The sequence below is a fragment of the Etheostoma spectabile genome, chromosome 18 (genome assembly GCF_008692095.1).
Source record: "Etheostoma spectabile isolate EspeVRDwgs_2016 chromosome 18, UIUC_Espe_1.0, whole genome shotgun sequence".
Taxonomy (NCBI): Eukaryota; Metazoa; Chordata; class Actinopteri; order Perciformes; family Percidae; genus Etheostoma; species Etheostoma spectabile.
Window position 1 is genome coordinate 12,911,910 of NC_045750.1, and position 27,903 is coordinate 12,939,812.

At 39.7% G+C, this 27,903-nt stretch overlaps 3 protein-coding genes across 6 annotated transcripts in view; 1 reads left to right on the top strand and 2 right to left on the bottom strand.

Annotated features, from left to right (window-relative positions):
- daam1b (dishevelled associated activator of morphogenesis 1b) overlaps window positions 1-5,205 on the top strand; it is a 49,293-nt gene extending 44,088 nt beyond the window's left edge. For all 4 annotated transcript variants that reach the window (XM_032543453.1, XM_032543452.1, XM_032543455.1 and 1 more), the window contains 7 exons: window positions 652-740; window positions 1,040-1,208; window positions 1,417-1,524; window positions 1,883-1,943; window positions 2,074-2,205; window positions 3,427-3,597; window positions 3,957-5,205. In XM_032543453.1, coding sequence (XP_032399344.1) covers window positions 652-740; window positions 1,040-1,208; window positions 1,417-1,524; window positions 1,883-1,943; window positions 2,074-2,205; window positions 3,427-3,597; window positions 3,957-4,169 — 943 coding nt within the window. In that variant the 3' untranslated portion in view covers window positions 4,170-5,205. The remainder of the gene's footprint in view (window positions 1-651; window positions 741-1,039; window positions 1,209-1,416; window positions 1,525-1,882; window positions 1,944-2,073; window positions 2,206-3,426; window positions 3,598-3,956) is intronic.
- Window positions 5,206-6,013: 808 nt separating this feature from the next.
- Window positions 6,014-9,459, bottom strand: l3hypdh (trans-L-3-hydroxyproline dehydratase). Its single transcript, XM_032543456.1, has 6 exons — window positions 9,423-9,459; window positions 7,624-8,108; window positions 7,372-7,541; window positions 6,749-6,871; window positions 6,525-6,662; window positions 6,014-6,443 (listed from the first exon to the last, which is right to left on the bottom strand). Exons 2-6 carry the CDS (start codon window positions 8,099-8,101, stop codon window positions 6,318-6,320), a joined length of 1,035 nt encoding a protein of 344 aa, XP_032399347.1. The 5' UTR covers window positions 8,102-8,108; window positions 9,423-9,459; the 3' UTR covers window positions 6,014-6,317.
- Window positions 9,460-10,387: 928 nt separating this feature from the next.
- Window positions 10,388-27,705, bottom strand: LOC116706549 (potassium voltage-gated channel subfamily H member 5-like). The gene is given in 13 exon segments (XM_032543457.1): window positions 10,388-13,783; window positions 16,225-16,421; window positions 16,737-16,989; window positions 18,405-18,604; window positions 22,091-22,252; window positions 22,255-22,519; window positions 22,921-23,013; window positions 23,106-23,498; window positions 23,766-23,881; window positions 24,688-24,816; window positions 24,948-25,054; window positions 25,622-25,745; window positions 27,534-27,705. Coding segments are annotated over 13 exon segments (3,270 nt in total). The 5' UTR covers window positions 27,607-27,705; the 3' UTR covers window positions 10,388-12,625.
- Between the last annotated feature and the right edge of the window lie 198 nt (window positions 27,706-27,903).

Sequence of the window (27,903 nt, forward strand, 5' to 3'; positions counted from 1 at the left end):
ATACTGATATAATACTGACCTCTGACCTGACAGCTTCACCTCCGTGCGGCACTCTGCAGATCAGATCTGCCGACAAACAATAGCCATTGTTTCCTCTGAGTCAGGGTAGATAGGTGAAATGACACATGGGTTTCTACTTCGTGGGAAACAATAGCTGAATGTGTGAATCACTTTTTCTTCATTGGGTCGGTGAATAAATAGTCTGTAATGTAATAACAGTAATGTTGTAATGTAAAGTCCTGTCAGATAGAAGGAGCAAAGGAAGCTTGCCACAACTCAGCCACTAACTGCAGAAATACAGTAAGACCCGCTAAAGCAACTGACACTCCTACAGTTTAAAAACAATAGAAATGTATTTGTGTTAGTTTAATGCAGAATTATACAGTCGGTCAGTTTGTCAATGGTTTGGAGGGCAGATGTCACTGTGGTGTCCATTAGCTGCAGAGTCAGTGCTTTATAAGCTAAAATGAAATTACCACAACTTTATGTGTGCCATTTAGTGAGCACACAGGTGGTTTAGTTTGCTTTGTTTTGCTTATGCACAATGTCCATGTTTGTGGCTTTTATCTAAATGGTTGGATTTCCCTGTTTATAATGATTGTCCTAGTCTATTTTTGTTCTCCTCTTACATGTATTTTCCATCCTGTCCAGAATAAACCACTACCAGCAGAGGCTGCAGTCTTTATACTTCAAAAAAAAGTTTGCAGAGAGGATAGCTGAGATCAAACCCAAAGTTGAAGGTGGGAAAAGTTCATACTTTCATACACCAGTGACATTAACTCAAACATGTTTATTTATTTATTTATTTATTTTCATAAAGAACTGAAAATTACATTTGTATTCTATTTTTTTCTACCATGGAAAGCTATTCATGTTAAGTGAGAAAAGTATTTTTCATTGATGCATCCCTGTAGTCACCTCTGGACAGTCAAAATGTCAATGTTTTGTATTTCTACCTTTTTATATTCATCAAGCTACCTAGGTTAAAAATCCGACAGATACCTCTAAATGTGTAATTTCTTTTGTTTTCCTATCTCAGCTCTGAGCCGGGCGTCTAAGGAGGTTTTACACAGCAGGAACTTGAAGCAGCTCTTGGAGGTGGTGCTGGCCTTTGGAAACTACATGAACAAGGGTCAGAGGGGGAATGCTTACGGCTTCAAGGTGTCTTCCCTTAACAAGATTGCCGATACCAAATCCAGTATCGACAAGTAAGAACTTTTTTCAATTGAGGAAAAAAAACAAAAAACAAAACGGCATGAAATGTATAGAAATCACATCTGGATCAGAGAATGTGAAAGTCTGTATGGTCATTTATAGCTGAATGCATTAAATAAAAACAATATATTGCACATTTGACACGTTCACTGTCCTTAAAGGTTGGTCCGCCTCAGTGTGCCTGTATGTCTCTGTTTGCAGAAACATCACTCTCCTGCACTACCTGATCACCATCCTGGAGAAGAAATACCCCAAAGTCCTGATGTTCCAGGAGGACCTGCAGAGTCTGTCAGAGGCGGCCAAAGTCAAGTAGGTGGAGCTGTGGAGAACCTGCTGAATAACTGAAGGGGCACTCAGATAAAAAACCCCATCCCATTTGTTTGACGTCCTGTTGTGTTCTTAAACCCCCATACAAGGCACAAGTACACTTTTTTTTTTACAATTAGTGTTTCCCATCAGTTCATTTATAGATCTCAATGTTTCCGTTATTTCACAGCGTTTTCTTGTGTCTTCCCCCTAAACGCAATATCCACATTCAAAATGAATGGAAGGATTGTGTTTTTGCCTTACTGTCAGACAGACAACGCAGGCTGTCTGAACATGGCCTTAATCTCCTGTTTGCTTTCCATTTTGTATGACACATATCACTTTTCTTCTTTTTTTGCAGCATGACTGAGCTGGACAAAGATATAGGCAACCTGCGCAGCGGCTTGAAAAGTGTGGAGAGTGTGAGTCACAAAGATTTATGACATATTGCGAGTTTATGTATTGGTCCTGCTGTTACACAATGTTCAGTGCAGGTCTAGTGTCCTTTCATTTTCACTTAAATTTCCTCTCATGGATAACATTCACTCGTAGGAGCTGGAATACCAGAAGAATCGACCGCAGGAACTGGGCGACAAGTTTGTGACGGTGGTGAGTCAGTTCATCACTGTGGCCAGCTTCAGCTTCTCTGACGTGGAGGATTCTCTTACCGAGGCCAAGGAACTGGTACGTCATGGTGGCTGAAAACTTGAGTGTGCGTTTCAGCAGGCCGCGCAGCACCACTGTCACTTGTAGACACTGAAAGCTTGCATTTAATCTCCTCTGGGTGCAGCTTTTTTTACGTGCCTCACTGACATCACCAGTCACCTTTGTAAGAAAGCTAACAGCAGGAGCAAAGTGTTTCTGCTTCCTGGCGCAGCACCTCTGACGCTTTATTGGTCCGCTTGCTCGTTGCCATGTGTGCAGGTCAAGAGAGAAAACCAGGAACAGGCGGAGCATATTATTTTACACAATAATGTTTGACCTATTTTATTTCATGAATGTTTTTATCAAAAGAAACTTAATGTTGCATTTTAGTGCAGGTGGCCCTTATGGAAATTAGAAGCCAACCAAATGAGCCCTTCCATATTGGCATTGTGAAGTACAAAGCAAAAGTGGAAACAACGCTGGATTTTGCAGCCATTTCAAAAATGGGCTTTTTACTACCAGAAACCTGAGCATATTCACCTTTCTAGGGAGTGCCTGACACCCTAAAATGAGATTTATGAGTCTGTCCACATTTAGTGCAGAGTTCTTTTACCTCAAGCATGGTTTTTTGCCCATAGTGCTGTGCTACATTGACCCATTGGTCACATGGTTACCATTAGTTTCTGTAAATCATTTACGTTGTCCCACACTGGTCCTCTTGTGTTCATGATTGGGAACCAGAGAACATGCTGTCCCTTTAAACACACCCGTGCATCTGCTTTGTGTGACTCAGTGCATATAATGAAACTGTTGCAGAATACCAAGATGTAAAGAAAAGAAAGAGATTAATAAACTATTAATTTGACAGATTACAAATAATTTCAGCAGGTTAAATGCATCTTCGACCCGCCTGATAGAGTTTGCGTGTCATGGACAGATCTCCACACATCTTACATGTTCTTAGCATGATTGCACATCTGGATGTTCTCTTTCTTAACTTACTGGGAAAAACACTAAACTAACACGTTGCCTTAATTTGGGCACTGGCTCCGGTCTCTGGCCTGTGCTGTAATCAGTAGCCGGTCAGATCTGGGTTAACACGGGCTTCAAAGCCCGACTACTGGTACCCTGTTCTTATTTCAAAGAGCTGAGTATCTAATGAGTCTCCTGTAAAACCGTCAAAGACGGAGTAAAACATGGTTCCGCTGTGTCCTGCTGTAAATCTAATCCCTGTGTGCCCCCTTCTCTTTGGTCCCACAGTTCCAGAAGGCAGTAAAGCACTTTGGTGAGGACGCCGGTAAGATACAGCCAGATGAGTTCTTTGGCATCTTTGACCAGTTCCTGCAGTCGTTCGCTGAAGCTCAGCAGGAGAACGAGAATATTCGGAAACGCAAAGAGGAGGAGGAGCGCAGGGCCAAAATGGAAGCTCAGGTGCGTGATCGTTCCGTTTCCATATGATTCTTGACAAAAACAACCACCTTTTTTTTTTTTTTTATAAAACATTTACAATATTTAACTATGGACTATAATCGAAAATATTATAGAAAAATCAATCTTCCTTTCACAAATGAAAAGTAGAAAGAAATAGTTTGTTTAGGGAAATATATTTCTTGCCCAGTGTTCAGAAGATCAATACCATGCTACTACATGAGAGGGGTATCTTCTCATCTAACTCTTGACAAGACTCTTGCATCAAATAACTACTTCTTTGATGCAATAGTTAAAGAATTCAGATGGAATTCTATTTTTTATTTTTTTTTAATACTAACTTTTTGTTTCTGTGTCCCCAGCTAAAAGAGCAGAGGGAGAAGGAGCGAAAGGCCCGGAAAGCGAAGGCCAACGGAGAGGACGACGGCGGCGAGTTTGACGACTTGGTGTCAGCGCTGCGATCAGGCGAGGTCTTCGACAAGGACTTGTCCAAGATGAAACGCAACCGCAAGCGCATCAACAGCCAGACCACCGACGCGGGCAGAGAGCGACCGGTCACGAAGCTCAACTTCTAAGCGGGGTTGAGGTCCTCACTCTGGTCTGGCTCGCCCACCTCCTGCTCATCATTAGTTAAACCTCTGGGTCGAACTGACACGCACATTCCTCTGCACCCTCCTCCATTCCCACCCAGCTCGGCCACAAAACACAGACCTTTCATCCCGAGATTTTGATGTTAAACGAAGCCGATGCCAAAGGTTGTTCCTAACGACTAAATCTAGATCATTCCCCCTGGAGGATCAGTTTGGTAAAATGAAATGTAAAAAAAAAAAAAAAAAAAAAGTTGTGCAAGAGCAAGATGTTTTCTTCGCTGGAGGAAAGTTTCCAGGTCTAAGAGATGCTCACGCTTGTTTGATAGGAAGCGTTCTGTGCTGTTTTTGTACGTCAGAATCTATGCACAGAGTGAAACGTGCAGCCAGCAGACTCCTTTAGGGCTTGATGCTCGATCCAAACAGGAAGAGGATTCCAGTAAAAACACAAGGGGCCATTTTGTACGGACTGATTTCATAGATTGAGAGAGGCTGCTTTCAGTTGTCTGAGAGATAACTTTTTGGAGAAAGACTGAATCTGAACTTCCTCTTAACGCTGCTGTTTTCCTGCAGTCAGAAGCATCACAGAACTGAGACACTGCGTTGTAGACGGACGTGGTTTTGGCGGCAAGTTTCTTTTCTATTCATTATTGACGTGCAGCATTTATATATCTGATCACTGTATGTTTTATTTGAACTTTTTCCTGTTAAGAGCTGGCCTTAACGCTGTTGTTTTAATTGTTGAGTGGGTACTCTTTAAGGCCTGGGCCTAGTCTGCAATTTCTCAACAAGTGTGGACACTCGTGTCATAGATTACATATATCTATATATACGGTTGCGTGCTTGTTACACATGCACATATAAAGTCATAATTACTATGCTAAATGCCATCAAAACAGTACCCAGTGGATGCAATAAACTTGCTTTTCCTGTCTGAAGGGAGTGTCCTCCTTTACGTTTCTATTGAATAGACAAAATATGTTTTCTGTACACTGGCTGGATTTACACGGCAAAAACAAAAGAACTGATTTCACATGTGATGTTTTCATTGTTGTATTAAACATCACATGACGTGAAACCTTTTGATTAAAAATTTTCCACTCAGCTGCGTGAATCCATCCAGTGCCAAACACCTCCATTGGACTTTTTATAATTTAAATATTGCCTTCCATTGTACAATGACCTGATGATAATAAATGGGAGAGAACAATTATGAGTTTTTGTAGTCAGCTATTAGCACAACCACTGGAATTAGTCAATTAGTCAAATAGTAATAGGTGGACATAAAAAAAAAATCTTCCATCCTTTTTTCTGTTTCTTAACCCTCCTGTTGTCCTCAGGTCGAATTTGACCCATTTTCAAAAAGTTTATCAGAAATTTGGATTTCTTTAAACCAAATTGTCGACAAAAATAATGGGGATGGTTCCATACAATGCTCTTTGCGAGTAAAACAAATGATCAGTTCAGTACTATCATTGAATTTGGTGGGTTTTTTCAATTTTGTAGCATTTTAAGATTTTTTGTTAATAAAAGAACGTTGAAAAAAGTGACAGAAATGTTGGGGAAAGCTTTAAAAACATCGGAGAAAGCAAGAAAAGTGTCAAAAAAGACAACCAAAAATGCATTGGTTGCATGGTTGATCGGAAGACAACACAAGGGTTAAGTATTTAACTTCAAAAGGCTCCGATTGCCACCAGACTCATGGCTCCATCTAGTGGACGGTAACTGCTACCTGACCTACACCACCCTCTTACATTTAATTCAAATCCAAATTACTTTTTAAACCAGGTAAGTCCTCATGAATGGTGGATAATTTTACCCACCGTGAAATCTAAACAAAATAGTACATACATGTGTTTAATAAGACTGAGGTCATCACGTTGCAAGGGAAAAGTCCAGGCAGTGAACAGCAGTGCATATTTGTCTGTTTCTAACCTAATGAGTCAGTGGTTGTGCACAGGCCATAATTACACAGAAAAAACAACAGAACATGTTAATACCGTTTATTACATAGCCAATGCTCTTCTTGGAGCGCTTAGGGAGTTTCTATAGTTTAAGCTACAAACGCACTTTATGACATGTTTAAAGTACTTTTTATTTACAACCATATTTGATACCACAACCTGTAATTGAGGCTCATTTCAGGAGAAAACCATGCGTCAGCTTGTCATCTGGCTCCTGCACAAAGCGTGAAACCCCGGTGTAAAAAGCTCTGCCGGCAACTTCCACCACTACAGCCTTGAAGTCCCCACACTTGGTCTCCTGAACAGAAACGCAAAAGAGAATCACAAACGTGGCTCTGTGAACAGAAGTTTGTAAGTAAGTACGGAAGAAAACTGGTACCTCAACAGCTTTCCCTGTGAACTGGGACTCAGTGGCTCCACTCTGAAACGTCCTGGTCTGGTTCAGCTGGATGAGACCTTTGTGATACTGGAGAGCCACTCGGGCTGTAACACCAGAACCAGTGGGGCTCCGGTCCACCTGAGAACACGTTTGAACCATGTCAAGCCAGGTTTCAGATAGCTCTCCTCCTCAAAGTGTCAAATGACAAGGTGTCCGTAAAGTACCTGTGCTTCAGCAAACACACAGATATTGGCGGTGGGATCGGACGAGTAATTATCTTTGCCGTCTGTGAGGATGGTGCCATAGAGGAAGGCCAGATCATCACTGGTTGGGTGGTGCAACTTTACCTAGGTAAGGTAGATGAAATCAACAAAGGCAACGTGGGCAAAGTGTGCAGAGAGCCCCTTTTACATATATAGATTTCTGTCTTGGGCTATTTCAGATGTTTTCTCCCAGTTTGGTTTGGAAGAACTAAATTGCACAAATCCCCATCCTCAATCCCACTGAAGGAACACTGACTGCGATCCAGGCCTCATCACCCAAAATTATTTCTTACAAAAACAATTTAAATACAACCTGCACAAGCCTTTTAACAGAAATGTGAGACAAATGCAAATTTGAAAAATGGGAAAAATCTTCACCCGACAAGCCTATATTGTAAAGATAGGGGTGTCCAACCCTAAAAAATGCTCTTTATTCCACTTTCTTCACACTGTGTGCCTTCCACAAAACCAAAATTATAGATGTCATTGTATTTATTAGTGCCACATTCTATATTAGAAAAAAATGTTTCTGCATCTGCACTGAGAATACTATGTGTAGTAATTTAACACAATTAACTTCTTACCTGACGTTTGACAGCATTGGTCACTGCTGTGGCTGCATCCACCAGATCTCGAGTCCTGGACTTGGTCACATCAAGGCCAAACCTCTGGGCGTCTACAAAGGCGTAGAAGGCTCCTCCATAGCTGATGTCAAGCGTCACCTCACCCAACCTTTCCACCGTCACCTTCACATCTGGTGAAAAGTAATTTAGTAAGTCCTGCGGAATAGAAAAACACCTGAAAACAGTCTGGTTTCTTCAGGGTGAGTGTCCTACCTGTAGCAAATGCAAACGCTGGCACACTGAGAAACCTCACTCCTCCCGTTTTACCATCAGAGTACTCGACAAACGCCTTCACCAGACCACAGGGACAGTGGATGTTCACTTGAGTCTCTGGTGACTGGGGTTCTTTCACCAGTTTGTAGTCCACAGCGAAGCGCCCCAGTGCGATGACTGCGTGTCCACACATGGTGCTGTACCCCTCGTTGTGCATGAACAGCACCCCCAGATCCGCCTCAGGTACCTCGCTGTCCACGACCAGGGCTCCGTACATGTCGTAGTGTCCCCGCGGCTCGTACATCAGCACCCTCCTGAGGTGATCCAGATGTTCCCTGACATAACGACGTTTGGACAGCACACTGTCCCCTTTGACCTCCGGGTAGCCGCTGTGGACGATCCGCAAAGGCTCTCCACCTGTGTGCATGTCGACCACGGAGAGCTCCTCTCCCTCATGAGGTGGAAGCTGCAGTTCCATCTCGGTGCTGATTTAAAAAACAACAACAACAAAAACAACAGTTCTTTTACATAATTTTGTATTGACAAGACTCATTATTGTAGATTATTTGCAAACTGTCTTCTCACAGATTTTCAGATTTAGGGACATACACTCAGTTGCATGTTTATTAGGTGAGTGTGATAATGTACTAAAAAATTTTTTTAAATAAAATTAAAAAGAAGACATTTTGGTCAGTCCAGGATTTGTCCGTTCATTGTAGAGCTTAATTGTGGTTTTTTATAACTTTATTTAAAGGAACATGTCATGTTGTGATGGGTCATTTGAGTCGTGTGGAGCAAAGCGGAACAAAGTATGGTTTTAGTAGTCTTAGTAATTTAGACTAGTTGCTGATGTTTTTTTTTTTTTTAAATCTTTATTCATATTCCAATCCATTGACGAGCTTTTTTGTCATTTAGAACAGAACGCTTCCACGCGAGATATACACGTGTCTACAGGCAATCCGTGTTTTTTTTAGCCCGAGGTTTGGCTTTAAGGTGCAGTGGCTTTCGGGGGGGAGCTTTTTTCGAGCTAAACTAGTTAGCCATATGGCTAACTAGTTTAGCACGTCAGAGAAGACGCCCTTTTTCTCGCGTGTCGGAGGGGTTACCATAGTTACCGGGGCAAAAACAGGCTTGAAAGCAGTATCTAGGACAGCGCGGTACAATTGGAGCTAATATAGCTAACGCTACCTGAACTGCTAGCGCATACTAACCACGGTTCCAGCAGTTTAACAATAAATGGAGACCAGGTAAGTGGCCATGCTGTCGGGTGACCAACGGTGTTAAACTGTGTGGGAAATAGCTCACATGTCAAATTGTTAAATTGTGTCTTGCATATGTGCAAAGTGTTATCCCATCATTCTGTCCCACAGGTGTTTGATTTCATCAATAACTCACAAAATATAAAGTTGATATTTTTGTAGCTTATTAGATTTGTAGATGGTGTTTTATAATCAAATTGTACATCTCTCGTTGATGGTTTCTAATCACCATAATTGATGAAACATACGTTTTCAAACATAATGAGGACGAGGGAAACATGATTTTGAAGGGAACTTCCCGTTATTCTGGAGACTTCACCTCCATGCACGTTCAATCGGTTTAACCTGGATATTATTACGAAAGCAATTATCATAAAATGAAGGTTGACTTTTAAAAGTTGGGCTTTAATAGAAGTGAATGGGAAACGACGCGAATATTTTGTAGGACGGAATATGTGACCATGCTCTCCGGTTAAAGGCTGCAAAAAGCCAGCGCTCATTGAATTAGTAAAACTTTAGAGTAGCGGCAATTATATTTACCTGAAGCTGTATGGACCACGGGCCAAACTTCTGCAAACTTTGCGCATGCGTGTTTCAGTTTGCAAAGAAACTGAATTAAGTCATTAGTGCCACCTTGTGTTCTGGAGGGCTGCATAACTGTAGATGCATTAATTTGAATGCCAGGTATTGTTTGCGGACGTTTGAACTTGCTTTAAGTAATTGAAAAATATGTATAAGCTACTATTTCCATATCAGCACTGATGATGAGGAAAACAGTAAGTGAAAAGGAACAACTTTCTTAATTTTGAAAATGTGAAGACATCCGCTCTGCATAATGTTGTTCCCTGTGCCCTCGACCCATGTTTCCTTTCTGTCTTTACTGTTAAACAAAAAATAATATATGAAGAAAAGAAGTAACTTAATAATTAAATTGATTGCAAGAACCTTTTTACATTCACAAACACTGCTTTGACTCACCGTATCAACAACAGTTTTCAATGCTTCAGAGTCACATTAAAGTACGGCTGCAACTAACGATTATTTCCATAGTCAATTAATCTTTTAATTATATTCTCAGTTTGTTGCTTGATCTATAAAAATGTCAAAACATGGTGAAAAATGTTTTCCAAATCCCAAGATGATGTCCTCAAATGTCTTGTATTGTCCACAACTCAAAGATATTCAGTTTACTGTCACAGAGGAGAGGAAAAACTACAAAATATTCACATTTTAGAAGCTGGAATCAGAAAAATCTTTCTTTTTTAAAAATAAAAAACATGACTCAAACTGATTAATCGATTTAATCAAAATAGTTGGCGATTAATTTAATAGTTGACAACTAATCAATTTCATTGTTGCACCTCTACATTAAAGCCTCTGAACACCCACACAGGTGTTTTCAGTTATTCTGGCTGAATAGACGCTTTACAGGTTGAAGGTGGGCCGAAACTTTGGTGGGAACTTATTATTCTTTCTACCAATAAGGGTGACAAAGGTGTCATTTGTCCCGCCCTAACAGGTGCAACAACACTAACAGTGGACTCAGGAAGATGTCAATCACTCAGTCTAACCACACACACACACACACATGGGCATCGGAAAAACATTTTCCCGGTGAAAACGTCATCATTCTCGTCACTTCACGTGGGAATCAGAGGCGGGAAACTGGGGCTAGATTGTCTAACAGTTTCTCAGTTGGTGACTTGTTGACAGCTGACGTACAGGAACACGGCCAACGATCGTTCCAATGTGTTGAATGGTTATAAACTTCTCCTAAACAGAGAAAATTCCTGCATGCAATATATTTTACCAACGTCCACAATATGTTATCGATTTAGGTTTTAGTCGTCCACTGAGTAACTTAAATTAGTTATAAAAGTTGTGTTCTATTGCCAGTAACAAGTAAACCAATTCAAGTAGGCCATGTTTTAAGCTCTTGTACAAACTGTAGCGAGGAAAGTAAAGCGTGATTGAAGAGCTTTGGGGTGTCCTTTGTTATTGGGGCCTCCATGTTTTCACACACCTGATGCTCTAGGCCACGGCCAACAGCTGGTGGCAGTCGGAAAAACAACGTAATCATGGGGGCGGTCCCTGATAGTCCTAGGTGACGTGAACGGACCATTAGTCGTGGAAAAGGTCCAATTAGCCACATTTATATAAACACCTGGGTGGGTGACTTACTTTAGTTGCATAACAGAGGAGACTAAACACCAGATGGCGAGCAGGAATCAGTTTTCATTATTCATTTCACTGTTGACAGGTTCCCTGTATGCATGCAATGTCATTTATGCATCTTATTTGAAATAGATGCACTGAATCGACTAAAAGTTACATGCTTACATCCTCACAGTTCATACTGACATGATTCGCAGTCCCACAGAATATTAGAAAACATCATGAACTAAAATTGTAACCATGCTGTTTGTTAATGTACATTATTCTTATCCAAACCGAATGAAGAAAATGCAAATATTTGCATTCCCATGTACCGTTCTGGTTCTTTTAGAGTTACATAGCAGTGTGTACAATAACCCGTCATTTAAAATCTTCTTCAATCCAAAGCCAGGATTTGCATAACTATATCATCTTACAAGTAGACAAAGATAAATATTAATTCATACTGAAATAAATACTGAAATTCATCGTTCGAGCAAATACACCTGAGCAAGACATATAGTTACAGGGGGGAATGTACAGTTTCATTTCATGTTGAAATATAGTAAGTAAAAGAAATATTTTAAAAGAAAATGGAGATAATGATAGTTAACAATTAAAATATATTATTAAAATACCATTATTGAATTCCTATTTCACAAACAAGGGAAGAAAAGCTCAACGCAATTTAAATAGATTCTAAACATTTCATAAAAAGAATACATAGTGCAGTGATTCAAATGAGAAAATCCATCCATGATCCTTCAAAAAGGGGTAAAACTCAAACAGGGTTATTGTTTCTATTATAAAACATGTGCACAAAAATAGTAAAGATTTTTGATTATGTCTCATCAAAACAGTCCTTAAAGAGGCTTTATTATTGTAAGGCACATATTATTACCTGACAATTAATAACTAAAGGGAGACATTTATTTAACATACATGGTGCATGTGGAATGGTTAATGAGCTCCAGTCTGTCAAAGTTGTTTAAATTATTATGAAAAGTTATGACAGGTGAACCCTCTCACTTTTACCCCTTTGGTCAAGTGTTCTGCCAAAAACTGTAAATTAACATTCAGAAAAAAAGAGCAAGAAGATTATGAAACTCAAACTGAACTCAAAATTTGTTTTTATATGTAAAAAGAAAAGAAAAAAAGTGACTTGACATCAGCTCCTATCAGACTCAGATGTTTCAACAAAAGCCTTCATCAGAGTATCCGATACGTCGCTCTACACTGTTTATAATGCTTCTAAAATGTACTAATTTCCTAGCAATAGTATCACAAAAAGTGTTTTTTAATTGTTTGTTCAATAATTGTTACTGTTTGTTGGGCATTCTCAAATATAGTCTACAGTGACGGTTCCCTGCATGTCTTCCCTTTCTCTCTACCCTTTTTTTCTCCTCTTTCTCGCCTAGCTGTCCTATCTAATAAAAGGCGGAAAAGCCCCCAAAAATAATCTTAAAAAAAAAAAAGTGCCTCATAAGTCAAAGACTATTAGAAAAATCCCTGGGTTTTTGTAGTGCTTAGGTAACAATAAGTAGGGGTTTCTGCATGCAACCAGGGGCTGGGTTTTGAAATCAGTCAATTCAAAAAGGGCCATCGTCTTGTTTCGGTGTGACCCGCTTGGCGGCAGCGACTGAGTCTTGATTTCTCACTCTGCCCCTCGGGGAAGAAGTCGGTGGCAGAGAGAGTCTTCTTTTTATCGACAGGAGCCTGAGGATCTCGTTTACCTGAGACTCAAGGACCGACAGGCGACCGCTCAGATTCTGAATGTCTCCCTTCAGCTCCAGCTTTGCCTCGAGCAGGGTGGCTTGAAGGAGTGTTTGTTCAGGCAACGGCTGAACAAACGACTGTTTGAGGGAGTCCACCACAAGACTGTGCTCAAACGGGTTTCTCTCCATCGGGCTCTTCTCCATCGGGCTTCTTTCAAAGGAGCTTCTTGAATCCCCGGCTCGGTCGATGCGTAGATCGCTCTTTGTGATACCACTGTCACAGGAGTCAGTTTTGTGCATGGCGCTTATTTGGTCACCGGCCTCTCCGGCACCGTTTACCCCCTCCGTGCTCCCCGTCTCTCCACTTTCCTCCGAATCCTGGTTCTTACTGGCGGCTGCCAACTGTTCTGAGGACTGGGATTCTTTTGGCCACTCTTCTGCTGTCGGCGGCTCTTTTTCTGGCTCGACAACGGGAGGCGGTGGTGAAGCAGAAGCGGCGTTTCTAAACTTTGCCCATCCTCGTGCACCTCTGCTGCTGGTAACGCCACCTACAGCTCCCTCTGCACCCACACCACTGCCCTGTACAGGGCTGTTGACCCTCTCACAAAGCTGGCTCTCTGCACAAGGCCTTGCTATAGACTCCCCAGTCTCTTGTGTGCAGCTTTGCTCTGATGTCTCAATGTGGACAAATGCTTGTGGAGGTGCAGCCATGCTGCAGCCGCTGCCTGTATTCCCTCCTCCTGTGCACGGTGCGTTATTCTGCACCGTGGAGCTGTACTCCTGCTGCTGAGAAGATACAGACTGACACTGCGTGTACGAGTTTGAGTCGGAGTGATGGTGGCGCTGCGGCTCCACCTGCACACAGTTATGATCAAAGTAAGTAGGAGACTCTCCCTGTGTTTGGGTGTCTCTCTGCTGTCTGAACCTCTGGAACAGCTTGCGAACTGGGTGGTCTTCAGGAATGGAGAGTGTCACCTCGTTCCTCTGGCGCTCCTGCTCCTTCTTCACATCTGCAATCTTTCTAAAGATTACCTGCAAGAGAGAGAATCTGTGCGTGAGGAAAGGGCTGTAGGATATTTACACGAGGCAACATTTCTACTTGGATGAAAGAATGTACAATGCAGCTTTAAAGCAACCATCCAGACCTTCTATTTATGTTGAAATACAAGACTTAAAAGCAGCTATGCATGAGGGAAACTGTTAATGGAGCAGTAATTAAGTAATGGAGCGATATCTCAGCCCTGAGTGTTTCTCACTTCTCTCAAAGAAAGAAGGTTGATGCAACTTCTACAAATTAAATCTGTAATGTTGAATAAACCATGTTAGTAACTATAAATACAATAACACATGTTTTGAAAATTATATCAACATTTAGCTCATCTGTTGGTTTGTCTGACACTACCTTTCATAGAATTTAAGTTTAAAGCCACAATGAGAGAGAAAACCTCTATTACTGAAAGTTTTACAGTCTAATCTTGATTTAATTGCCCATGGCCAATTATCCCCAAAAGCTCTAGAGCATTTTTATGGTAAAAAAAACCCATTTAAACAAATCAGCTTCACAAAATGCAACAAAAAAAAATCTGAAGGGTTAAAAATGTTGCTGTACAATACATTACTGATAAAAAATAAAGCAAATGCATTTCAATAATAATTTTCAGGCACTGCTGTATGGATTTAACACTTTTTTTTGGCTTTTTTTTTACACCTTTTAGCATGTGCGGTTTAGCTGCACATGCATGCAGGTTAACCAAGTACAAACTAACAGTGAAAAGGGGCAGCGAGTACATTTTAAACTTATGCAGCACAAACAGTTTCTAAAGCTGCTCAAATGAATAATAGATGGCTTTGTTTTCATTGAATGCATTTTAAGTACAAGCCATAAATCTTTTAACATGTAGCCCCAATTTGCTTTAAAATTGTTTAGATTTAGAGCTGCTTCACTAACTGTATGATTTCAGTATTATTACATACAGTAAAACCTCTTCTAATTGGAGCTTTAACTAACTAGAAGAGTCAGGACATGTAAAGGACATTAGTTACTTAAGAACATTATATATTCATTATAAACCTGCATGTTTCTGTAAACACACTGTTAAGGTACTGTATGACTGTTTGCTTCATTAACTTGAGGCACAGTTCTAATTCTGAACTTTTCTAGATACAGAGATTATATATTATAAGTAAATATAAGTCTGTTACATTCCTTTTATGAATTCTAATTGATAACTATCGACTGTACCTCAGAAGTATTTCTATTTCATATAAGGCAGTTCTGAACAAAGAGCACAACGCACCACATTTGACCAGTTTGACTTTAAAGATAATATTCATTAAGAATGTATGTGATGTTCATCCCATAGGCTTACATTACAGCGATATATGAGCAACTTACTATCAAGACGGGAAAGTAATGGATCTCAATGCCTTAATGAAATGTGTATCCGGGAGAAGGTCTATCAAATATTAAGTATTCTTAGTTTGTACTCAGAGAATATCTATTTTAGTGATAGCCCTTGCCAAATAAGCTTCTGAAATGTTATTGTTGCATGTGCACAGTTATCTCAAGTTGGTGGGTTTGTTATTTTAGGAGTAAGGACAGAAGATTAACAAACTCCATTACGATACAATTTCCCTTTGTTATACCTAAGAAGCTTAACATTTTGCCATTCCACACTGTATGACGGTATCCTATGTTCTGTATCAAGTTGTTGCAAGTCTTTATTGAAGCTTTATGATGTTTACACTGTGAAATATTCAAACCCACGACTCCATGTTTTTTTATGGCTGCATCATTGATCTAATAAATGCACCCAAATTTCAGCAAAACATATCTGGCATGTTAGTTAAAATAAAGTTCTGTGTTTGGTCACCACTTGTAAACACTATGTAACTGCAGGGCACCTTTTGTAGTCCAAGGGTTTAAGGTGCTGATCAGGTAATGCACTGGGGACACTTTTTCATGTTACACCTTCTACTCTTTAACAAATGTATTAAAATTCCCTAACAAATATTCACAAAAGTCTTTCTATGGTTTACTTCTTTTAACCTTAAATCAGCAGTGTGGTGTGATTTAGGGGGATATGTTTTCAGAAATCAAATATAATATCCACAATTATGTTTGTATTGGTGCATAATCATCTGAAACATATCTATACATAGGAAGTGGCTCCTCTTACACAGAGTCCGCCATGTTGCACCACCATATTTGTACAGAAGTATAGAACAGACCAACCAATCGCTGGATCTAGAGAGAGCCTTTTGTGTTTTATAAGTTACCTGAAGGCCACCATAGGTTTTACTGTACACTTGGCAGATGAGGGGTGAGGGCAGGGGTATTCCGTTGGCTGCAGTCTGCAACCTTGTTGCTAGATGCCACTAAATTCTACACACAGCTCCTTAAAGAAACCAACAGCCTATACTTTACACTGAAAACTCACTGGAAAGAAAAAAACGATAAGAGTCAATTTTACCCGTTTTCGTAGATTGCATGTGAGAATGAGGTTGCGGGAGAACGTGTTGGCGAACGCTGTGTAAAACTCCAGCACCCTCATCAGAGCGTCTCTCCTGATGACGTGCAGATCGCAGTAAGTCAAAGCTCGGACATTTGCACAAGACCGGGCCGGCGTGGTCTCTTTCCAGAACACGTCTCCAAACACATCACCTTTACCTGGATGGAGCCGGACATGATCACCGTGTTTATAACCGGCAGAAAGTGTTGAATTCTTTGACACAAACATCTCATTGGACATTTTTCTTTTAGGGGACATAACAGTCAACAGGAATTGTGGAAATAAAGCATACAAAGAGCTTTCAGTGAAAGAGAAAACTTATAACAGGAATAAAAATGACCATATTCAGCCTGTAAATCTGAATGGGGAATGTTCACTGCTGGATGACAAATGTATCTTTTCCCTAGATTGATCTACACAGACAAACGACTTGACCAGGTTTATTACATATTATTGCGTTAGATTAGGCCTACCTAGTATTGCGATGACCTCATCATCCTGGATGACTTCTAGTGAGCCGGAGACGACAAAGCAGAGGGTGTCGACGCTCTCTCCGATATGGAAGATGAGGTCTCCAGGTGCACAGTGTGTCGTCTGAAACTCCACTGCCAGAGAACGCAGACAGCCGTCACTCGCCAGACGAAACGCCGGGTGGTCGTTGAACACCTGCCGGTTGAGGTGGACGCAGATATCCGCTCGCATGTCTTTAGGACAAATTGATAAAACCTGAGAAAGATGGTGGTGAGATACCAGAGCATGTAAATATAACATTGTCTAAAGCAGTCCAGCCAAAAGTAATAAGTAAGTCATTTTAAAAAGGTGGAAATATGCCCTTATCCGTGGGTAGGATGTGGTATAAAAATCAAGACTTGAGTCTTAGGTGGAGGCTTAAACACAGAAACCTTTGATAAATATGGGCTTATACATTATAAAATATACACCAACAAACACTTGCCTTTCTCAGGGTGTTTTTCCTTAATTCATCAATCTGCTGGTACTTAGGCCATTTCTCAGCAAGTTCCAGTGCACCTTGAGTGTTGAGTGCTCTCGGTGATCTGCTGTGACCATTTTTTTTTTTTTTAAGATTCTTTTGGGGAATTTTAGGCCTTTTGTTTTGATAGGACAGCTAAAGACATGAAGGGGGGGAATGACATGCAGCAAAAAAGGCGCTGTATATGTGCGCCTGCTCTACCCACTGAACCAACCTGGCCATGTGATTTCAGTATTGACCAAAATAATTGTGATTACCATTTCTTCCATAATCGAGCATCCCTAATTGACACCTGGTCATGTCTTGCACCTCGAGCATCCAGAAGCCACTGTGGAATTTCTTCTTATTATTTATTATAACATCTTTCAAATTGTTCAGTAAATTAGTGCAGTCCATGTTTCTGGCAATAACTGTCTCTTTGGTTTTCTGCTGTTTAAATGAAAACGTTCTAATAAGCTTTGATGAACATTCTGTTGACTAACTACCAGGCACCTGAAGCAGACAGTTAGCAACTCTCTGGTGAACGTAGAGGAACATTCAGCAAGGTATTTTTGTAGATGGTCTAAATTGGCCATATTAGCATAACCAATCTATAATAATAATATTTTAAGATGAAAATGTATTAAAAGAAAGAAGCCTTATCATGGACAGTGTTGTTAGTACATTCAATTTTGAGTAGAATGCAGATGAATAATTTTGTAAATCTTCATCCCACCACATATTTGCATTACAAATACAATCCTCGCAACAATGTGAAGTCAGCCACAATAATTATGTTAGTAAATATTACTCTACTGCTCTACCAACTGAGCTATCCAGGCGCCCTGCTGTGACCTTTGAGACTCATTATTGTCCACAGTGATGCACAGGTCTACCTGTCGACCCTGCCCATACATTTTTAATGATACTGTTTAAAATGATAGCATTCTTTCTTTTTGACAGCCAGCAACAAAGCTTTGTATCAGTTTAACTTTGGACTTAAAAGCACATGCATGCACTACTATCAGTACATTGTGGTAAGAATACACTATTTCCACTCAACGTTTTAGTTACAGTATATATGTGGTACATTATAAGTATAAGGAGAAAGCATTTCAGAGTTTACCAATGGATAAGCTGTCATGAACTCCAACGACTGTAACAGTAATACCTTATCTGTGTCAATGCCCTTAGACATGGCCCAGGTGGAGACAATGAAGTCCATGACCCTCTCACTCAGACCTTTGGGAATCTGATAAAGCTGCAGGAAGTCGCGCACGTTGTTGAGCATCTCATGGTAGCGGTTCGTGTTGGTGTACATCTGCTGGAAGATGGTGGTGACATTTCCAAAGATGGTTGCATACAACAGCGCTAAAACAGAAGATTAAGAGTGGAGTCTTGTGATTCAGAGGTAAAAACAAAGCCGCCTTCCAAACATACCGACATGCAGGGCTGATTCATTTAACATGAGAAACAATATGTTTAATTTCAGAGTTTGGTTCACTTGAAGGTTCTGAAATGTTTTCAGGTCAAAATGTATCCAATTTATTTGTATTCTGGTATTTCACCTAAATCTGTTTAATTGTGCCAATTAATGGATTATTACACATTTAAGTATTAACAGATGAAATGCATGTTTTAAAGGAAGTTTAAGGGGATGAAAAATCCTTAACAATATTTATATTTCAATTGTTGTAGAAATTATGTAGTTCACCCTGAACATGGAAAAAAATCAATTTAGGGATGTTAAGGGAAATTAAGGGATGGTTTTCCTGTTTTTAGGAACAGTTAAGGGGTTTTTACTCTTTAAAACTATGTATTTAATCTATCAAAAATATCTTAATTACAAAATATTATTTTTCTCATAAATAGATTTTTAATCCTGTAAAGCCCAATACATGAAATGATTATCAAAAAACTTACAACTTTTTAAAAGGCTGGTGTTTAAGAAGAATAAAATAGTGTGCACTTCCAATTTTCATATATGATTTCCTGTTAAGGGTACTGAGTGGTGGATTGAGCATTTGTATTGTGTGTGTATGTGTATGTGTGTGTGTGTTGTATATATATATATATATATATATATATATATATATATATATATTCATAATGCACATTTCCTGAGTAAGAGTTCTGTGCTGTAGTGACCTCAAAGAGTCAGTCAGCATCTCGTATCGTGAGGTTTTACCCACTCGAGAGGAAAGCGTCGTCTCCAGTCGCCACAGCATGATCAGAGAGGTTAGGATACATATCTAATGTGATGGCTCATTGTCCTTTTTACTACACTCGAGCCTGCAGGCAAACTCTCTCTTTCTTCATCTACTCTCACATAATTACTGTATCTGTAGCTGAAGATTTATCGGCTGTAATTGAACCCGACACTTCAGTGTGACTGAGTGATCTTAGTGATCGAAACACCACCAGAATAATGGCCGTTTAGTTTTGGAAGTACAGGCCTTGAAGCGTGGCTGTCAGTTTGTGTTTCCCTCATTTTTTTATTGCATCACTTTACATGCTGTTTTAGAGGGGTGGGCCAAAGGTTAGGGAAGGAAGACGAGTCGTGACGGAGGAACTGTAAGCAAAGGCTGACAGTGGAAGCAGTGAAGGTGAAGCTATTACTGTAACTGCAGTGTGATGAAAATAATACAGACCCCTGCATAAAAATAGATTTCTATTTTTATAAAGCGGTTCAAAGATATTTCAATGAGGCATGGTTTATCTTTAGATATAATGTCACGTAATCAAATCAATTTTTAAAGTGAAAAGACGCATTTTTGTGAATGAAACATTTGGGGTAGATGAGATTAGGTTTATTTAATGTTAATCACTCTCTAAATTACCAGTTGTTTTTTAATGCAAAGTCAGAAATATGACACTGAACAACAGTGTAGACGCCAATAGTGTTATATAACATGCTTAAGTTCACACAAGTCTTTACAAAAAAAGCTTGATCTTCATCCAGTTTACAGTTGTGTATCATCCAAAACCGTCAGTCCCCCCAGATCTTAAATCAAAACCATAAAATGTGCAGAATTGAAAAAATACTGCATCATGGTTGGTTGAGATAATGGCTTTTTACTTGGACTCACCGTCACAGTTTACATTAGTTTACTGCATGAAAATAGTTATGTGTCCCTAGTATTTTTCATTAAGCTTCAGTGACAAAGACATGTATTCCTTGAGTTTAAACAAATTATTTAAATCATAAAAGGGTTAACGATAATTTAAGTACAAGGGAATCAACACAAAGATCATGTTTTCTGGTAGAGGTAAGTGAAGGCCAACATTCAGACCCCCATAGAGCAGGCTGTGATGGGCGCTGGACATGTCACTTTTTATTATCGACAAAGCCGAGGCGTAAACGCTCCACAGTGGTTCAAACACCGAGGCTGCAGCTAAATGTGAATTACACAACCAGAGTCAAGAGGGACTGTAAACTACTGAATACTGACGAGGGTGAAGAATATTTTTAAATTATATGAATTTCTGTTTTTAAGATTTAAAATGACATCTGTGAGTGCACATGTCAATATGTGATTTATGTGCTGTTTCGTGTTGTTGCCTTTAGTCGTTTCTGATAACAAAACGTGCAAACTACATCAAGTCATTATCCAACTTGGCATACAACACAGGGCTGCAACTAAAGATTTTTTTATTTTCAATTCATCTGTCGATGATATTCTTGATTAATCGATTAGTTGTTTGGTCTATAAAAAGGTAGAAACTGGCAAAAATGTCCATCAGTGTTTCCAAAAGCCCAAGATGACGTCCTTAAATGTCTTGATTTGTCCACAACTCAAATATATTTAGTTTATTGTCATAGAGTAAAGAAACAAGAAAATATTTGTTAAATTATTTAGAGCTGTAATCAGACAATTTAGTTTTTCTTTTCTTAAAGAAACTACTCATCACCGATTTAATCGATTATCAAAATAATTGCAGATTAATTGAAAACCAATCGATTAATCATTGCTATGTGTGATCAAACTGAGGCTTAAACTTTACTTGAAACCTGTACAATGATCACCATATGTTACTTTACTGGCAGACAACCAGCCTGTGGAGCACATTATAGTATCTAGCACGTAAGTAAATTCATCCAGATTGTTTCAACTCATGCAAGGTTGTGGTGACATATTATAAATGGATGAATGCATGAACGGAATGGAAACGGCGTCAAAGGATGCATGTTTTGTCTGCTGTACAGAGATCGGGAACACAAGTCATATTCCATTTAGACAAGTGGCATTTGCCAGTAGAAATTGGTATGTCAGTGACAACGCACACCTTTTTCTAGTGAAGCGAGAGCGCACAATCCTGAGTCTGTTGCAACCTTTTTAATTTTGTGTTTCAGCACACCACTGAAATAAAAGTGGAGCTGCTCTGCGTTTGTCCTCTGCGCAGATTTATTTGGACTGTCATGTTTGTACTTCATGTCCATTAAAGAAAAAAATAAGAGAAGTCACTTTGATTTAAGCTGGTTTGAAAAGCTTTGCTGTAATTTTCCTGACAAACGGCCCACTTGCAATTGATAAATTCAGGATTTGTGCTATTTGTCAGAGGCTTGGAAGATGATTGGAGAGGCCTTGTGTTAATCAGGAGCTGTTTAAATATGTGTGTTTGTGTTATAGAAAGAGCTTGTGTGAATCTGTATTAGACAGCTCCATTTATTGCTCCATTAATCACCACTCGTACCAAGAACAGTAATAATAGGATATTATTTATGTAATATTACAATCGTTGTTTTCTAATGTGTGATTCAGAAAAGATCACAGTTATGCAATTAAATACTTCTTGAGATTTTATAGAAATGTTTGGAACACAGGGCTTAATGTAGGAAAGGGAGTAAGTACTTACAGCCCACCATCATCATAGCCACGGAGAAAATCTTCTCTCCATCTGTGGCCGGAGCGATGTTGCCAAATCCGATGGTGGTGAGACTCGTCATAGTGAAGTAGAGGGAAGAAATGTACAACGTGTCCTTGTTGGGCCCCCCCTCCCACTGTCCTGTACCACTGCGTTGTAGCGGTAAGGAGTTCCGATGCTCAGAGCCAGCTGGTAGAGCCAGCTGTCTGTCTTAATGGTGTTGGTGGCCTCATCGATGACCTCGTAGTCCCCGATGCTGTACCAAATGCAGGCCAGCCAGTGGGCCACCAGACCGAAGACACACACCAGCAGAACCAGAACGGCTGCTCCGTACTCCAGGTAGTGGTCCAACTTCCGGGCCACGCGGCCCAACCTGAGCAGGCGGATCACCTTCAGGGAGCTGAACAGGCTGCTGAGACCCTACAGTGAGAAACAGGAGAAAGAAGTGAGTCAAACTAAACAGCAAATACTTAGGTGATCATTTAAGCCACAAAGATGTACTTGTAAACATGATGTACACATTTTTAAACGTGAATATTATATGAGTTCTTCTATAATTATGAACTGAATATCTTTGGAGATTAGACTGTTGGCTGAACAAAACAAGCAATTTGAATAGGTCAACAATTGCAAAAGAGATTGTTGTTCAAACTTTGTTGTACAAAGCCATTTTCCCACTCTAAAAGTTCAAAATAAAAACAAAAGCCTTTATATCTATGTTCACCAACTAGTCGCTAAGCGACTCTCTTAACATTACATGTAGTCATTTGTTCCATTGTCAATATGAAAAACAGTAAAGAAAATAACATGGGTTTCCTTACTGGGAGTACATGATCTTCTGTTCGTGTGGTATTCCTGTGGAAAATTGAAGACTCGCGGAGATGGCTTGATCGAGAACCAGATGTGATGACATCCTTCATAGAAGAAATGATTGGATATTTATATGCAGCGTTAAGGAGAAACCTATCTGCCATTTTAGCAATACAATTAATACAAATTCACTCACCTCATCTACATGTTCAAAGGCGTTAATGATGTCGTAGGGCAAACAGGACAGCAGGTCAATGACGAACCACGTCTTCAGGTAATTCATTCGGATGAGCTTTGCGTCTGAAATGACCTCCCCAGCGGGACCCACAAATGTGGTGTGGAAGTTAAGCACAATGTCAATCAGGAAGACCACGTCCACAATGCTGTCCACCACCAGCCATGCCAAATTGTTCTGCTTGGTCTTGAAGGAGACATTATAGGGCACCATGATGGCAGTGTAGAAGGTCAAAATGAGGATGATCCAGTCCCAGGTGGTCTTGAAGGTGCAGTAGTGGAGGATGATGTGTGGAGGGGTCTTGGGGGCTTCCTGTTTGTATTGAGGGAGGATGTCCGATCCCAGCTGGAGAGCCTTTCATTCAGAAGGAATATTTAACATCATGAGTACAGACAGAGTCACATGTGAAGTGCCTCAAGGAACAGTAGTCTCATCATTAAGTTGTGGAACCTTATCTTTATAAATGTCTGTAAATAACTTCAGGGTGAAATGTTCCTTTACATTGGGAATTTATAGACTAGATATTTTATCTTTAAGGCACTTTCTTAATTTAACTAACTAGCAGTATTGGAAAAACAAACAATTCTATTGTACTCAATTTTAGACCTGGACGCTGCTCACCTCAGCCAGTCTGGAGGGCCGTTGGCTGACCTCAGTCTTGCTCAGCGGTGCTAACTGCTGCACCACGTTGCGATTGTTGGTCAGTGCCCGTGTTAGTCTGGCAAACTTCATCCATCCTGCTCCGAGACAAAGACAATTTTATGCAGGCATGCAGCACAAATACGAATTCTCACATAAAATTGACCAGCTTTCCGTTTAACAAACAATGCAGAACTGTTGCTTTTTAATATTGCCAATGACAATAAAATATATAGTGGCAAATAATGTCTTTACTCCAGCGTCAACAATCATACAGGTAGGTTTACAAGATATCTTCAGTTTAGAGAGAAGTAATTTTTCCAAACTCTACAATTGTGTGAGAATGCGTCATCCTGGAAGACTTTAACTGCACTCCCTCACTGCACTTACATCACTGTAAAAGCAGTCACATTTTTTCAGCTGGTTGGGGACTGATTTATGAGTTTTTTTCCCTCTGTGTCTAATCAGTATTTTCATACATTTACCATTCCCATGTGGTCTGAGTGTCCGCTGTTTCTGCTGATGTAAAAGTCTTAGTGGCACACTTAATCCCTCTGGGACATGGCACCCACAGAGACCAGTGTTCACTGACCCGCACACACAACACCTGGACAGTTGTATGTTACATATCAAGAAACAAATGTCTGTTTAGTCACAGCCATGTGTGTTCAAGACTTTCGGCTGCGCTGAGCCCACCATGGTCTCATTGGGTAAATTTGAGCTTTGATTTGACCTTAATGAGGCATTCACTTGACAATAATTTGATCTTAATTTGATGTAAATGTGCTAACCCTTTTTAGTGTGTAAAAAATAAAGCTCCTCCAACATCCCGCCTTCACTGAAATACTGAATGCAGTCCAGTTGAAACTATTTGGTCTACATACAACAACATGAACTGTCTAACCTTTAGTTGCTTCATCTTCAATCGGCTGTTTAAAGAGCGTAATGTCTCTGAAGGTACAGAGGAAAAGCACCACCTTGTTATTCTCATTTCTGATTGGAGCTACCTGCATGTAGAGCCATATCGGTGTTCCTGTAGAAAACAATTCAAAGAAGAGTTTTAAGAGAGCACAAATGGATATAAAGAAATGGGACAAAGAAGAGTAAATGTCATCATGCATTATTAATATTAGTAAAAACATAGGGTTCAATAGGAATACTCACTATTCTTTGTATAGAGCAGCACCTCATAGAAGTTGGACTCATAGTTATCAAATGTCTGTCTGATGCTTTCTATAGTCTTCTTATCAGTCAGGTCACCATACATGAAACTGCAAGGTAAGGGAGAAAGAACAACAAGAAGCAAAAATGAAGCGTGTTGATCATGGGGAAAGAAGGGCAGAGGGTTGGATACTTGTTCTTCTTTAAATCTATATTGTAGTTGCTGCAAATCAGTGGTCACACTGACAACGGAAAGATCATTGTAGATCATAGTATTTTACTCGTGGTCATCTGTTTGTCCAATTTTACCACTTCCATGTGGTAAAGTTGACCTTTAGTTGACCTTTCCGAGATATATATTTCTTATGTATATAAAGATCAGGTAAGATTTTGGGGTGTCTTTTTAACATCTGGCCAGGGACAACAAGTGGAAATCGGATGTTGGGGCAAAAATCTGGCTCATTTACAGTTTTTTCTTTCTGTTGATCAATGAACACAGTTCCTGTCAAACAAACTCATATGATATATCACTGCTCACCATATAAAGGTATATTGGAGGTGCTGGAGCTGAGATTCAATATGAAAAAGAAAAGGCATCTACACACTCCGATCTGTGCAATATTCACTTATGGATGCAAGCTCTTGCACAGGCCATTATAGAACAAAAGGCGTCTTACTTGCACGTGCTACTCCTGTGCATGACTTCTGCTCTGTGATATCCAGACAGCTTGCAGAATCCATCATTGCTGTAAACGACAGGCCACTCCAAGATCTGAGCATTTCCCAACAGGAAACTGGTTTCTGCAACAAAATACAGCAGTCTGATACGAAACTAGTCAATACTAACAACAAGCCTGCAGACTAAAGTGCACCTGTTGATCAACGTCTTTGAGGGTTTTTGTCAGTAAAAGCTGGGGGATCCTTGCAATCATCAAAACTGGAGTTATGCAACATCTTTGAAACTCAACTAATTTTTCCAATTTTGATTTTTTTATTTTATTTACAGTGTCCTATAAATCCTGCTGACCAGTGTCATGAATTAGAGAAAACCTTAGTCTAAACAGAATATAAGTCTATACCTGAAATATTGCAGTTTTACCACTCCTAACATTGTTTTAATAACCATAATGGAAACAGAATCAATAATACTTAAAGCAGCAGAAAACAGTGGTCATCAGACGAGTCACTGGGCAGAAATAGTTGTTGATAAAAGTGTTTATGTTCCACCCTTAATGTTAATTAAATATAGATGAGGAGCTGCATAGTTCTCCGGCTTCACAGCAGTTTAGATCTGCCATCTCAAGAGAAAAGACTGGGCACATTTTGTCCAATCTAACAGGCAGCATTGAAACGGACAAACTTAAAGCATCATGTTTATCTTGAACTTAAAACTTGGGTTTTTCTTATGATGAATGCATCTACTCTGCAGCCGTTTGCAGTGTTTCAGGGTCTGAAAAAATCAGATTTTTCTGTCTTAAATATTCTACAAATGTGAGACATTTAATTCATGTTGCATTATCTTTCTTTATACTAGTTTGTCTGACATTGTGTACATCATCTGTACTTATAATAAACCCTCAGCCTCACTCTCACTGGGAAGCTATTAGAGACCAAGCAGACTGTCTATCCAAAATTAATTTTTCAATAACAGTATCACCTTTCTGAAATATAAACAACAAATACTAACAAAGATCACTGCAAAACGATGCACTAGTTAATGGCACATAGGCACTGCAATAAAATACCATGAAGTGCAACTGAGTCACCATAAACAGAAATCACAATATCCATCTCCTAAAAGACAATTAAAAGGGCCTTTGTAAGAATGAGAATGCATGTTTACTGTCTCACTGTTGATGCTCATATGAGTTTTGAAATTAAAAAAAAAATCAATACGCTAAAAATTCACCATGCAGCTCATCATGACCACTTTTGGGTTTCAGGTAAAAATAAATACACATCGTCTGGTTGATCATGTGTATTGTATTGATCTGCTGTACTAATATTTGTTTAGTCATGTATTGTGTCATGCACAGACATACAAGTGCCCAGCCCACACAGGCTTAGAAAACATCAAAAGAATCAGCCCAAAAAAAAGATTCCCTTCCTAAAACACGACTCAAGTATTTTATAATCTTTGATCTAAAACAGAAGAATTCATCAAATATTAATGTAATTTTTATTGTTATAGAGTAGCCCTTAAATTATCATATAATGAGCTATAAAAGCTTAAATGTACTTGGACAGACCAGTAAACCTGCCTGTTTCTCTAGCTAATGATACGAGTATGCATGTATATGTCTTCAGGGGTATCCCAATAGACTATTATACGGACTTTAATTTATTAATCCAGGGAATTGGGACAAGAGACGTTTTGAATAATTCATCAGTATGCATATTCATTGTTGAGTAGTTGTAAAAAGTGAAAAATTACCAGAAAGTATCAGTTGCTGCTGATTCACATTAAATAAAATAGAAATAGCATTGCAGGTTTACTTCCGCGCCCCATGCAGCCCTGTGTGGTACCTTGATTGACATGCAAGATCAACATCTTTTAATTCTTGTTTTTCCTTTCAGAACAAGACTCACCACTGGAGCGGCGGACAATATTCTCCAGAAAAGTGTTCTGCGGAGCCACCAGTCCTCTCTTGCCCCCATGCATTATGAGGGTTCCGGACAGAGATTTAGAGCTGCTCCGTGGTCGTGCTGATGTCAAATACCCCCCTCAGCTTTCTGCCCGACTGGAGCGTGGACCACATCAGTCAAGGTAACCAGAAGTATGAGAGCCACTTCCGCACTGAGGTTTAAAAAAATAAATGCCTCATTGCCAGATGTGGCATTTTCTTTCATTGTAATTAGCTACAAATTGAAGACTAAAGTGGAATCTGAGGTAAATGTTAATTATGATCAACCAAAGCCACGGTAGTCAGGGTAACAGGATAAACGTAGTCACAATAGA

Coding starts and splice junctions, on each gene's coding strand:
- l3hypdh (XM_032543456.1), bottom strand. CDS start 8,101: ATGGAACTGCAGCTTCCACCTCATGAGGGAGAGGAGCTCTCCGTGGTC. Junction 6,872..7,371: donor CCAATGCTGTCAAACGTCAG/GTAAGAAGTTAA, acceptor TACCTTACCTAG/GTAAAGTTGCACCACCCAAC. Junction 6,444..6,524: donor TCACAGGGAAAGCTGTTGAG/GTACCAGTTTTC, acceptor GTTTCTGTTCAG/GAGACCAAGTGTGGGGACTT.